Source organism: Meles meles, chromosome 1 (assembly GCF_922984935.1).
Source record: "Meles meles chromosome 1, mMelMel3.1 paternal haplotype, whole genome shotgun sequence".
Lineage (NCBI taxonomy): Eukaryota > Metazoa > Chordata > Mammalia > Carnivora > Mustelidae > Meles > Meles meles.
The window spans coordinates 186,575,449-186,589,952 of record NC_060066.1 but is presented as its reverse complement, the minus strand read 5'-3'; the positions used below and the strand labels follow the sequence as shown (position 1 = coordinate 186,589,952).

Genomic DNA, 14,504 nt, shown 5'->3' with positions numbered 1-14,504 from the left:
AACATAAGTTTCCTTCCCCTAAGATTAGACCATATACTCCCAGCAAACATTTTAAATGCCATGTTCAGATTTGATTGGTTTAAAATTGATTTCCTCATTTCAGCTGATCGCATGAACAGACTCCAGGCAGCTCTTGCCAGCACCCAGCAGTTCCAGCAAATGTTTGATGAGCTGAGAACTTGGTTGGATGACAAACAAAGCCAGCAAGCAAAAAACTGCCCGATTTCTGCAAAATTGGAGCGGCTACAGTCTCAGCTCCAGGAGAATGAAGAGTTTCAGAAGAGCCTGAACCAACACAGTGGTTCCTATGAGGTGATTGTGGCTGAAGGAGAATCTCTACTTCTTTCTGTACCTCCTGGAGAAGAAAAGAAGACTTTACAAAACCAGTTGGTAGAGCTCAAAAGCCATTGGGAAGAGCTTAGTAAAAAAACTGCAGATAGACAATCCAGACTCAAGGACTGTCTGCAGAAAGCTCAGAAATATCAATGGCATGTGGAAGACCTCGTGCCGTGGATAGAAGATTGTAAGGCCAAGATGCCGGACTTGCAGGTCACTCTGGACCCAGTGCAGCTAGAGTCCAGTCTCCTGAGATCAAAGGCTATGCTGAATGAGGTGGAAAAGCGCCGCTCCCTGCTAGAAATCCTGAACAGTGCTGCTGACATTCTGATCAACTCCTCGGAAACGGATGAAGATGATATCCGGGATGAGAAGGCTGGGATCAACCAGAACATGGATTCTATTACAGAAGAACTACAGACCAAAACAGGGTCTCTTGAAGAAATGACTCAGAGACTCAAGGAGTTTCAGGAAAGCTTTAAAAATATTGAAAAGAAGGTTGAAGGGGCCAAACACCAACTTGAGATCTTTGATGCTCTGGGCTCTCAAGCCTGTAGCAACAAGAACCTGGAGAAGCTAAGAGCTCAACAGGAAGTGCTCCAGACCCTGGAGCCCCAGGTAGACTATCTGAGGAACTTCACTCAGGGCTTGGTAGAAGATGCCCCTGATGGGTCTGATGCTTCCCAACTTCTACGTCAAGCTGAGGTCACCCAGCAGGAGTTCCTAGAAGTGAAGCAAAGAGTGAACAGTGGTTGCATGGAGATGGAAAACAAGCTGGAGGGGATTGGCCAGTTTCACTGCCGAGTTCGAGAGATGTTTTCTCAGCTGGCGGACCTGGACGATGAGCTAGACGGCATGGGTGCCATCGGCAGAGACACCGATAGCCTCCAGTCCCAAATTGAGGATGTACGGCTATTCCTCAACAAAATCCAAGCCCTCAGGTTAGACATAGAGGCCTCTGAAGCAGAGTGTCGGCAGATGCTAGAGGAAGAGGGGACTTTGGACTTGTTAGGTCTCAAGAGGGAGCTCGAAGCCCTGAACAAACAGTGTGGTAAACTGACAGAGAGGAGCAGGGCTCGCCAGGAGCAGCTGGAGCTGACACGGGGCCGCGTGGAGGACTTCTACAGGAAGCTGAAAGCCCTCAATGACATGACCACGGCAGCAGAGGAGGGGGAGGCCCTCCAGTGGGTCGTGGGGACCGAAGTGGATCTCATTAACCAACAACTAGCAGATTTTAAGGTAAGTCTTCCCCTTTTGTTTTTTAATCTTTTGCTCTCTGATACGTATTTCTTTTCATGTAGCTTGGAAACCTGTTGTATATACATCTTAACTTCTGTCCCCGGGGCCTCTGTTCTCACTTCCAATTCCATCAGAGCATGCTGTCTGGAGACTAAACAGTCTCTTGGATTCTGGGGAACTGGTTTGAAACATTTTTCTGTTGTAATTTATTTCAATGTTGATAACCAACTAAAGGTATAGAAAGAAATGTCCAAATATTACTGTTTACTCTGAGAATCTCCTCTTGAGATTTGTAACAGCCCTGGGTGTTTCTCCAGGTCCCTGTTTTTCAGTTGGGATGTGAGAAGTCATAAACAAGGGTCATCTTCCCAAAGTGTTGATTTTTTTCCCTCCTATTTCAGAGGAAAGTTGTTGATGTATTATGAAATAAAATCAAAATTCTCATGAGTTACTAAGGTAAAATGTCACATTTCAAAGAGATTTCCAACTTATATCAGGCAGTGCTTAAGACTATAACCCAAACCCCCAGGAGTGCAAGTTCTTGGCCTATAGGAGAGTTTGAAAAGCACCGCCCTAACTGCAAAAATGTTTTATTTCTTTGCCTGAGTCAGAATTTCCAGTCCTAAGATTTTGTGAGTTAAAATTAAAACAACAGGGGAAGATGGGAGGAATTGACTCAAAAATACGATTTTCCAGGTTAGGGGCTTGGAACTCTCAGGACTGGTGGGTCATGACTTTCAGGATGGGAGCCTTTCATCCTGAGTTTCCTCTCTTGTCACTGCCAAAGAGGGCCTCACTCCACTGCTGGCGGCCCCTCTGCTGCTTTTCCTTCTTGGTGCACAGAGTAGATGTGGAAGGGCTACTTCCAGCACTTCGCTTCCATCACTGGTGTTAATTATTCCCACGTACACCGTCATACTCCTGCCATCAGAGTCTCTTTGTTCCCTAAAACCCCTGCCTGTCAGGATTCTTTCAAGTACAGACACGGATGGAGAGGTGGTGTTGACACCAGGTCAGAGCCCCGTGGTCCTGAGAAAAGTTATAAGACCAAGTAAAGAAGGGTGGCTGTTTCGGAAGGGCCCTCAGCTTAGGGGATGTTCAGCTCTGAAGCGGAACATTGGCTGAAGGCCCCTTCCAGTGTTTGGAGACAGTGCACTTTGGAGTGACAAGTCATTGTTTTGGGGATTCTTGAGGCCCCAAATAAGGAGAGGGGAGAAAGGGAAAATTCAAAACCAGGAGCCCACATGTTTTCCTCTTGGAAATTCCCACACCTCCATTCCCAGGGCAGGCAGGCCTCTCTCACTTCATCACGTGTGGTGTCCCTGCCTCTTCCACTGTAAGCGCCTCCAAGGAGAGACTGTCCCCTCTAGGCTCTGGGTTACTTAGGATTAACTGTCTAACTAACTAAATGAATTTCTTAGAAAACTGAAGCGTATCCCTTTGGGCTCCAAAATAGTTTTATCAAACTAGATTCTGATTTACATGGGAATTATTTTAAATCTTATTTGCCTAATCTTCTATGTCGTGCAGACCTTTTCCTTGATGAGTGCAGGTTAACATTAGTAAAAAGATGATGCGGTTCTCTCCGATGGGGATATCCTCAAGGATGTTAGAGACATTTGGGGCTGCTTTGTACTGAATGTTCCTAAATGTCTGTGTAGGTTGAGTGGGGTATTGAAGTTCTTGTTTTGTGCTTCTTAGTGTGTGTGTAGCTTCTTTTTTCCCCTTCCCCGGCTAGCCGGGATTCTTCCCTCCTGCAGTGACTTCTCAATGCCATCACTGGGCTTGCCTTTAGCAGTCTCTCCCTTGCTTCTCATCTTCAGTGAGCTAGAAAATGAAGTAAACAAGCCTCTTAAAATTGCATTAAATACAAGCTGGAATATAAAAAAGAGTCCATAGGCAGGCATACAGAGTGTTTGGATTTGAGGACGACTAATCATTTCCTTTTTATCTAATCCTTGGTTGCTAGAAACATTCTGAATTTTGATGTAACTGAAAGATTTTAAGAAATTACTGGCCATTACCATATTTTATTTGTAGCCGATATATGTAGCCTGGAAGTGCTCAGAGTTCAGTCTGCTTAGTCGTTTACGGTAGCATATTTGTTTCACTGATTTCTAAGAATATGCCTCTCACTACCAATACCTTGTGAAGGCTGGGACCAGACACTAATGAGCTGGTCACCTCAGAGTGTGTTTCTCTGCAGGGGAGTGGTGTCAAAATGCAAGACTGGAAGAAAAGAGAGAAAGAGGGTGGTGGAGCTGTGTGCCCTGTGTGTGTCCTCCTCAAGTTGGGGGCGCAAATCAGAAGCCTGATTCCACAGATCCGCCTTATAAAGTCAAAGGCTTTGGGAAGTGTTTTTGCCTCCTCCCAACAAAGGCCTTCGGTCAGGAGGGGAGGAGCACTCTCCTGGCTCAACTCCTGCTGAGCTCATGGGAAGTGAAAACAATGGGAGAGGGAAAGCTCAGTGTGTCAGCTCTACAGTCCCCTAGAGGGTGAGTAAAGGGAAGGTCTTTTTGGACCCATTCTAAGGACTGTGTCATTTTCGTGGTTTGAGTATTGCGTTTTGGGTTAATGTGCTCTATATATCCAGCAATGGATTAATCTTCCATCACTAAACCAGCAGACAAGATTCATAAAGCGTGACTCTGTTTTCAGACTCGAAGTGTTTTTAATAAGTCAAAGTGTTTTTAGTAAGTCAAAACCAGAGGGGTGCCTGGGTGGCTCAGTCAGTTAAGTGTCTGCCTTTGGCTCAGGTCGTGGTCTCAGGGTCCTGGGATCCAGTCCGGTGGTGGGACCACACTCTCAGCACAGAATCTGCTGACGAGCAGAGGATATGAGTCTATAGACAGGAACGTGGGCTCTGCCCTGAGCTGGCTAACTCCACTGCGGATGGGTGGAAAAGACAGATGAGTCAGGTCTGGGGACAACCCCGGGCTTACTTAGGACGGTGCAGTAGTGCTGAGAAATGCGTAGAAAGGCAGCTTGTGGGAAAAGTTATTTCCTCCTTAAATGAATGTGAAAAACGAAAGTCACTATTCTGAGGGAAGGCTTTCCCATCAGTTGCTTCTGAATAAATGATAGAATCTGGTCAGCCAGTGAGGATCTATCAAATGGGAAGAGAGTCCTCTCCCACTCTAAACAAGCAAAAACCTCAAATTCCTGAATTAGGTGCTTTACTGGATTCAGTCATTCCAGAAATCTCAAATGAGAATGTTGAGCGTGTTTTCAGAAAACTGGAAGGAAAAGAAGTTGGCTAATCTCTTCAGGAAGTTCTGTTTTCCTGAACAAGAGAGTCAGTAATTATTGAGGAGAAGGAATCGTATGTGCCTAACAGGACACTAACAAGAAAGGAGGGACCTTTATTTCACTGAAACTCAAGCCAAAGAAATCTAGTAACTCTGATGATAACAAGAGGCTTTCCTCATTTTGAAATTCCCTGTGCCAGTTTTGTAGTCAAGAATTGAGATCATTCTGAGTCTCAAACTTTCAAACCCCTTCCTGTACACACACATGCGCGCACACATACAGAAACAGACACACACACACCCTCTTTTCAAGAACCACAGTGGCCTCTCAGTCAGGAAGTAGGTGGTGATTTGGGCATCAAGAGCAGCATCAGGAAACCCGGATACTCTGCACTCTGTATTTCATATGGTAATTTTTTTTGAAGATTTTATTTATTTATTTGACAGACAGAGATCACAAGTAGGCAGAGAGGCAGGCGGGGAGGGGTGGGGGGGTGGGGGGGACAGGCTCCCCGCTGAGCAGAGAGCCCAACTTGGGGCTCAATCCCAGGACCCTGAGACCATGACCCTAGCGGAAGGCAGAGGCTCAACCCTCTGAGCCACCCCAGGCGCCCCTTCATGTGTTAATTTATATTTACTGTGTATTTGGGCCAGGCTTCAGATTCAGTATGCCACACTTGGTGACAAGAAAGAACAAGTGGGAAAAATGGAAACCCTTTTAGGGTCCATAGGTTTCTCACAAAGGTTCACTTTGCCTAATGGTGCATTGGAAGCACCCAAGCCTGTTACGTCTTTTCCTTCCTTGCCTTTGAGGCTGGGCTGGTGGGATGTAGGTAAAGGAGCAGGCTTCCTTAGGACAGTCCTCAATCCTAATTCAGGCTGAGTAGAGCCCAGGGTCAGGGATTGCACGTGCTTACAGCCTTTGTCTGGAGACCTCAGTATCCCACCAGAACACCAGAACAAGAAAGCCCTGTAAATCTTTGATTTTTTTTCTTTATGGAAGGCGAGTTTAGGCTTCCCTCTGAGTACACGTGGAAACTCTTAGAAGACAGGGCTTGACATGGAGCTGAAAGACTACCAATTTGCACAAAGATACTTCCCTGCCTTTCAAACAATTACAAAGACAGTATCAGCCCATCTTCAGTTTTGCCAGTTAGATTCACTAGAGAATAAAGCAAATAAGATCAGCATTATCTACCTGCCCTTAGAAAGAAAAGAAATCACATTTGGTATGACCTGTCTGTCACCTGGAAGTTTCAGTATTTCCAGCTTTACAACAGCAAGATAAGTTGAGTAGGCAGCCCCGCTCCTGCCTTGTGCTGACCCTTGGCCTGTCTTGGTTTTTTCTCTCCCTCCCTCCTCCTTTTCCTTCCTTCCTTCCTTTCTTACTTCCTTACTTCCTACCTCCTTCCTTCCTTAAACAAGGCTACTCCAATAGGAACTATGAGTGTCCAAGGAAGTAAAGAGAATGCCCTAGAACAGTAGAGAGAATGCCCTTGACATTTTAGGCTGGATAGTTCTTTGTGGTGGAGAGCTATCCTGTGTATGGCAGGATGTTCAGCAGCCTCTCTGATCTCTACCCACTAGATGCCAGGAGCAACCCTGTCCCAGTGTAACAACCAAAAATGCCAAAAATGCCTATCTAGACATTGGTGGACGTCCCCTGGAACGCAAAAATCTCTCTCAGTTGAGAACCACTGCCTTGAAGAAAATTGCCACCTACATGTGGGAAACTTAGAATTCAGCGGGAAAAGGTGCTGGTTGATTAAGTTAAATATTTATGTAGCAGACACCTTCTCCTAATCTGATGAAGACTGTGTGGTAGCAGCAACTGCCTCTAAGTCAGCCTTCCTTTAGGCCAAGCCCTGGACTCCTGATTTTTGCTGGTACTAATCTGTGTCTGGTTTAAAATTTCATAGGCACTTTCCCTGGCATCAGCAGTTTATTTTTCATGGAGTTGTTGATGCAGGTGTTTGGTTGATGCATTTCTAAAGAGAGGAGGAACTTCCTATGTGGAAATACTTCAGGAGGTTTCCTCCTTCCCTGCCTTTAAGGGGAGACTATGGTCTGTCAGTTGCTCTCCTCAGCCCAGGAACTCACAGTTTGGCTGCTGATATTTATAACCCTTCAGAGACCACTCCCTCAACACCCCACCCAAAGACTCCCACTGCTCTGTAATAATTCTTCAGCCCTCACTGTAGCAACTGGGTGGGTAGAAGGTGAAGAAGGTGCCTTTAAGGACTTCAGGTTTGCTTCATGTTGAAGTCTTTCCAGCCCCATTTTACAGTATCCCCATTAGTATTTTATTTATTTTTTTAAAGATTTTATTTATTTATTTGACAGAGAGAAATCACAACAAGGCAGAGAGGCAGGCAGAGAGAGAGAGAGAGAGAGAGAGGGAAGCAGGCTCCCCGCTGAGCAGAGAGCCCGATGCGGGACTCGATCCCAGGACCCTGAGATCATGACCTGAGCCGAAGGCAGCGGCTTAACCCACTGAGCCACCCAGGCGCCCCTCCCCATTAGTATTTTAAATAACAGCATCACAAAGCAAAATCCCAAGATTGCAGCCATTACATCATCTTAAAGGAGCCTCACCCTTCAGTGAAGGTAGTAAAACCAAATGGAAGCTCGTCAAGAAAGCATTGATGGATTTCAAACCACCCCCCCCAATCTGTCTGGAAATTTCGATAGCAAGGGAAGATTTTAAAGCAACCAAAGAAAGGACTGAGCAGTTTGATTTTAGTTTACTGAAATTCTTTGCAGATCGTGTCAACACATAGCATTTGCAACTGAGGTTCACCATATGATCTTGTACACGAAGGAAGAAAAATATGTTTCCAGAAAAACTAGAATTCACCCCATGCAGAACTTACCTTCATTGTTGAATATTCGATTAGTGAACACGGTTGAGATAAGCACAGACTTGCAGAATAGGACCGTTTCTCATTGTGTCTGGAAATGAACCAGTCTCAAACCTTGGCCTAGTCCTCAGCTGTAGCTTCAGAAAAATCCCAGGCACTTTCAAGCTAGCTGGCTGGCACATGGGCCATAGCATAAACAGGGAGCCTCTAGGAAGTGATGAGTTGCTCTGAAGAGCACTTTATTGTTAGGGTTGGTTGGTTCACCAGGAATGAAATGAGTCCCATGGGGAGTCGTGTCAGGTCACTGCACCAAAACATCCTGCACCAAAGGGCTATCTCCTACCAAATGGATTCTTCCCAAGTCTCAGCTGTCCTGGTTGGGAAACCTAGCTATGGGAAGAATGTGCTCCCTCCCCACCTTCCTTAATACTTAGCCACTATCATTACCAAGTGCTCTTCAAATACCAGTCTCTGGTGTTGGCTGTGGAAGATTAATGGGACATACTTACTCCCTAGGCCTTCACAGGCTGTTTTCCTGCTACTAACACTGTGATTTGAAACATGGACCTTTCAGAACTTTGGCCCCTCCAGGATAAGAATAAGTGCTGCATGGTGATGGTCCATGGATCCCTTGGTGGGGGTTGGGAGGAAGGGGCTCGTTTTTCCTTTCAGTTCGTTCTTACTGAGCACTTGCTCCAGGCCAGGCCTCATGGGGGGACAGTGTGTTATGGGAGGGAGTGCAGTTATGCAAGGGAGTGCAGTGGCATTGATGTGTGGTGGCAAGCCCGGTGAGAGACACCCTAAGTCCAAGCTCAAACCATAATCCCCCATCAATCAGACATTTAAAATTACAGTTGCATTGGTGCCTGGGTGGCTCAGTGAGTTAAGCCTCTGCGTTCCGCTCAGGTTATGGTCTCAGGGTCCTGGGATTGAGCCCCACATCGGGCTCTCTGCTTAGCATGGAGCCTGCTTCCCCCTCTCTCTTCTGCCTGCCTCTCTGCCTACTTGTGATCTCTCTCTCTCTCTTTATCAAATAAATAAATAAAATCTTAAAAAAAAAATTTCAGTTGCAGACAAGAGAACTGCAACTTGAAGGTGTTATAGTATATTGTTCAAGCCAACAGCAAGTGACTATTAGAACTGGGATTAGAAAGATTTGGTACCAAAAACCATGCTTAACCAATAGTTGGGAGCAGTTTTCCCCCTTGGGGACATTTGGCAGTATCCAGAGACATTTTTGACTGCTACAACTAGAGGAGCTGCTACTAGCATTTTATTCATCCCACTTCTAGCGAGGTGGGGGTTTGGTACTTTTTTCCGTCTCTTCAGATGCCATGACAAGAGTTAATTGACAAAAGGTTGCACTGCCTGGCAAAGCTTCATGGTTTTCCTCCCTTATTTTCAAAAATAAGTTAAAATAGTGTTAGTTCGGAGAGTGACTTACACAGATCTATTGGATAAAGTCAGGATCCTGGTGAACTAATCTGAGTCAGTGGCTAAAGAATTCTCTTAATACTTGACCAGTCCCCACCCCGCCACAAGCCTCCTGCTGTGGAAATCAATCAACTGTGTATCTCGAGCTGCTTCCTGTAGGGTGTGTTATGGAATGGCATCAGCCCCAGCACCAGCTGGGAGTCCTGATCTCAGTGTGATTTTATCAGACTTCGTCTCTTTGGAGCCTTGCTGTTTGGAACAAAGGATCCTCTGTTAGGAATGCAGAGAGCTTCTCTGATTGGACAGCAAGCATGTACGCACATAGTTCCCACGGAAAAAAACCAACTTACCCTGTAGGCTTCTAGAACTTGGGCCTCCAAGGTGCTTTTCCCTTAGGTTCTATTTTCACCCTTCTTTCTGTGGGTGCTTATCCTTCACCCAGACCAATGTAGGAGCCATCTGATCTGATGGATTCAATTATGGTCTCCTTCAGAACTGGTCTATATCTGTGCCTCTAGTCTTTTCCTTCTGCAGCCATGGAAACTCCATATTTGATCCCCACTATTTTTCCAGTGTTATTTCCTATATAGACCACCCATCCACCCCATCCACTCATCCCAAACCCTCCTTATACATTTTGCCTATTTCTACCCAAACCTCAAGGCTTGGTCTAAGTCCTGTGTCTGCCCCCCAAAGCCTCCTTGATCTACCCAGCTCACAACTTCTCCTGTTCTCCTGTTCTCCTAAACCACTTAAGGTGTGTAACTCATTTGGCCTTTATCATAGACTACCAAACTTTGGTGTTTTCTGATACTATGCATTTGTCCCATCTCTAATCTCAGTGAATTCATTTTTGTGTCCCTAGAAGTAGTTAACATATTGGTGTGCATGTACTTGAAGATTAGTGAATATATGACTGACTAGATGAGTGCTCTTTTTTCTCATAAGCCATGTGAGCTCTGGGATTCAAAATGCTGTCTACTTTGCAAGACCTGAGGCAAATCCTTGTGAATCCTGAGAAATTCTAATCCTAGCCTAGATTCCTCACCTCTCCTTGCCTGTGGGCTCTCTTCCTTCTTTACTAGTTAGCATATGTTAAAGGAACACAGTTTCATCTTGATATTAGCCTGAACAAAACAAAGAAATTGCTACTTCTGTTGTGCTTAACCAAAGCCAGATCCTGAAATAGCATCTTGTAGTTGTTACCCATCACTTTAGAGTCATTGTCCCTGGCCGGATTAGTTCACCGCTAGGAAGAGTCTTCATACTGCATGCAACTTAGTGTAGTTTGGCTCAGTGGTTTGGGCCACTGCCTTCGGCTCGGGTCATGATCTCAGGGTCCTGGGATCGAGTCCCGCATCGGGCTCTCTGCTCGGCGGGGAGCCTGCTTCCCTCTCGCTCTCTCTGCTTGCCTCTCTGCCTACTTGTGATCTCTCTCTGTCAAATAAATAAATAAAATCTTTAAAAAAAAAAAAAAAAAGGAATGAGTCTGAGTCAGAAATACCCAGCTTTGAGTTCTGGCTGTTGTTTACTAGCTGCGTGTGACCTTGGGGGAAATCACTTAACCTTTCTGTATAGTTATTTTAACTATAAAATGTGAAATGGTTACCTTTAGAGTTTTTATGAGAGTTAAATGAAGTGATGTAGATGAAAGCACTAGGCATATATTCAGTGCTCAATAAATGATAATCTCTTATTTTTATTTTTATTTATTATTTTTTTTTCTTAAAAGATTTTATTAATTTATTTGACAGAGAGAGCAAGAGAGGGAACACAAGCAGGGGGAGCAGCAGGGTGAGAGAGAGAAGCAGGCTTCCTGACAAGCAAGGAGCTGGATGTGGGGCTCGATCCTATAACTCTGGGATCATGACCTGAGCCGGAGGCAGACGCCCAATAGACTGAGCCACCCAGGCGCCCCTATAATCTCTTATTTAAAAAAAAAAAAAAGTATCCAGGCATACAAATTAGAATATTATAAAATCTTTTTAATAAGAAGTTATGCCTTTTGTGCCTAGAGATTATTATTCTCCAGAAGATTTGCTCTAAGGCCCAGTACCCAATTAGATTAGTTCTTTCTCTTCTTGGAAAAATGGAGATTATGAGGGTAGAGTAAAATTAGCTTGGTGGCAGCAGTGAAACAGGTGGATGGACAACAGCTTTCCTGAGCAGTTTTTGTGGGGAACAAGTATAGAGCTGGTTTCTAACATTAGAGTTGCAGTATATAGGCAATATAGGTCATGACTTGTAACAACTTTAAATGTACTTGATGCACACATACATACATATGCTTACTTACTCATTAACTTGTTAACTTATAAGTATCAAAATCCCGCAGTGAGCATGTTTTTCTGAGACGATTTTGACCTTGGCTTGTGTGTTCTACAAATCAGTGTTATTTTCATATCATTAACCAGAATTAACCAGAAGCCATTACCAGCTCAGTGACTTCCTCAGTAACTCAGAGTTACCCATCAGATCAGCTTTAATGATCTCAAGGTCCTTGGCCTAATTAGCTTTTAACATAGACCATGTTATATTCACCTGTTGCCACACAGTGGCAACTACTAAGTCAGCATCTTTGGGAGAGATATCTCTTAATATTAATCAATCTTTAATTAAAACATTGAGGTGTGAGGGGGGAAAGGTATCAGCTTAGTTTCAGAGAAAAGCAGCTTAAAAAACACAGATATAATTAATCTCTCTGCCAAGCATATATATACCAGATCCAGATAGTTTTACAGGAAAGCTTTAATTCTTCACAGTTTCAGCAGAAATGTTTTTAATATTTGGTTTTATGTATATATGAGTCAAGGGAAGAGGATGCTAAGAATTCAAAGGAATTGAACTTCTCCGAGACCTCCTCCAGCTTGAATTCATTGCATCTATCTAAGTGACCCATTTAATGTCTCTGTCATCTTGCAGTTTGTTCCCAAAGGAAAAGCTCTGACTTGGGTCCAGTTCCTTACGTTCAAACCAAAGTTGGTTAGTTGTCAATCGATGGTAAGAATTGCTTTAGTAACAAAATGGAAGAGACAGTTTTCATAAATCTCTTCCCTCTGAATTATTTATCCTAACTCCTTTTCTAATATTGGAAAAAGGACCCCTATAGCAATGTTTCTTGGCAGTTCACCCCAAAGGCCTGTTTCGTAGAAATAACCAAGCAGTTTTGTGAAGTTGTTAATATGCGAAAGTTGTGAAGTCCTGCAAACCTGGAGCAGGTATACTGCTCTCAGTACCAAGTGAAAGCCCACACGGCCATTTTCTCAGGAGAGCCTTTCCTGAGCCTGGAGATCAAGCCCCCTTGACTGATGCTCTCCTAGTACTGCTTGCTTTTCTTTCAGAGTACTTACTGCAAGTGAATTAAAATGAATGTCTGCCGCCCCTACTGGAATATAGGTTCCTGACCGCATATTGCTCATCATTTCTCCCTTGGTGTCTGGCATAATTTAGAGCACATAGTAGATCCCTTTAAATATCGAACAAGTTGAAAAGAATCAAGGCTACATCTTATGAAATTACTTAAGAGGACAGAAAGAGGAACCCAAAGGTCAAAGAAGTACTAGTTAAAAAGATAGCATCAGGATAGCATCATGTCATGGAAGCCCAATGAACAGAGTCTCAGGAAGAAGGGAGGATCAGTACTTTCTCACCACTGCTTATCCTTAACCCACTAATGTGATCCAGCTGCTATCACTGCACTGAGACTGTTCTCTTGGAACTATGCACTGATGTCCTAGTTGTCAAGTCTAGTAGTCTTGTCTAACTCATCGTCCTCCTCATCTGTTTGTTATGCAGCATTTAACATCATAGCTTCTTTGCTCTCAAAACCCTCCTGTGCATTTTCTTTCCTGACATGGTATTCTCTCCATTCTCTTCTCTGGGTGCTATTCTGCTTTCTTTTTTGGTTTGTCCTCCTACTTCCCAAGTATGTGGTCTAAAATTCGGTCATCTGCCCTCTTCCCTTTTAACCCACATTTAATCCCTGGATGTCCACCCCCTCATTCTTCTATGGGGGAAGGCTTCCAAATCTGTATCTCTACCCCAGACCTCTATCTTTTGTGTAAGGGGCCTTTCTGGACACCTCCCCATGGGTTGCCTTTGAGTACTTCATACTCAGTATACTCTAAATTGAATGTTTACATTTTCAAATAGTTTCTTCCCCTCTACTGCTGTTTTATAGGACAATTATGCCCTCAGGAATACAAGAGTAATGCTATAGCATTGTTTTATTTTCCCCTTAACCTCTACCTTCTGTCTGGTCAGCTTTGAAGTCCAAATATTCTGTTTCTGTGATTTCCTTCACAGCTCCCTTCCTCATTTTCATGAGTTCAGGCTTTTGTTACCTCTTGACTAAACTGCAAAGTCCTCCTAATTGCTCCAACTTCAGTCTCCCCATCTACAGCTTATTCTGTACAGAAACCAATGCAGGGGGCTCCTGGGTGGCTCAGTGGGTTAAAGCCTCTGCCTTCGGCTCAGGTCATGATCCCAGGGTCCTGGGATCGAGCCCCACATCGGACTCTCTTCTCAGCAGGGAGCCTGCTTCCCTTCCTCTCTGCCTGCCTCTCTGCCTACTTGTGATCTCTGCCTGTAAAATAAATAAACAAAGTCTTTTAAAAAAAATTAAAAAAAAAGAAACCAATGCAGTATTATCAAACATAAGCTCAAATCTTAAGAGCCTGGATTTTCACTAGCTATGCTACTTTGGACAAGTAAATTTACCACCTCAAGCTTTGTTTTTAATTTAAGAATTTGGATTTTTAAAATGAGATCACATATATTATCACATATATCACATATATTAAATGGCAGTTTAATGAGCACCAGTCCCAAACTATTGGGAGACTTTCCTCACACCACTGAGTAACTCTTATGAGCCCCTGGTAAGTTTAAATAAGTAAATTTCAATGTCATAATGGTTTTCTGAATAAAGAAGCATAAATTCATGCTTGGCATTCAAGGGCCTTGGTGAACTGGCCTTGAGCTACTTACCATTCTGACCTCTCATTTTTCCCTTTCATACTCACTGTATGTAAGCCATGCTGACTTTGAATTTGCTTCTGTAGGCTCCCTGCCTCTAGCCTTTCACTTAGAAATCTTGTCTTTACCATCTCTACATATCCATATCCCAGTGAGTAAATGTAATTCCCTCCATAAAGCCTTCCCTGATTCCCCCTACCTTCCTTCCCTCTACTCTTCTGTCCAGACTTTTCTAATTCGCAGGGCCCGGTGCTTTTGTCATTACTATCTTGGCGAGTGGCTAAAAGAGGGATTAATACACTGTCTTTTGGAAAGTCTGCAAGCAGGAAAGGGTTTACGGGGGTCATGAGAGTTCCTGCAGTGTGTGTGGAAAGTTTTCTCATGGGTTTGGAAACACATGTGAGCTCAC

The 14,504-nt window shown here is 44.1% G+C and overlaps 1 protein-coding gene across 25 annotated transcripts in view; it reads left to right on the top strand.

Annotated features, from left to right (window-relative positions):
• The window catches only part of MACF1 (microtubule actin crosslinking factor 1), a 353,302-nt gene that overhangs the window by 267,866 nt on the left and 70,932 nt on the right, over positions 1–14,504 (top strand). For all 25 annotated transcript variants that reach the window (XM_045981912.1, XM_045981910.1, XM_045981909.1 and 22 more), the window contains one exon: positions 104–1,575. In XM_045981912.1, coding sequence (XP_045837868.1) covers positions 104–1,575 — 1,472 coding nt within the window. The remainder of the gene's footprint in view (positions 1–103; positions 1,576–14,504) is intronic.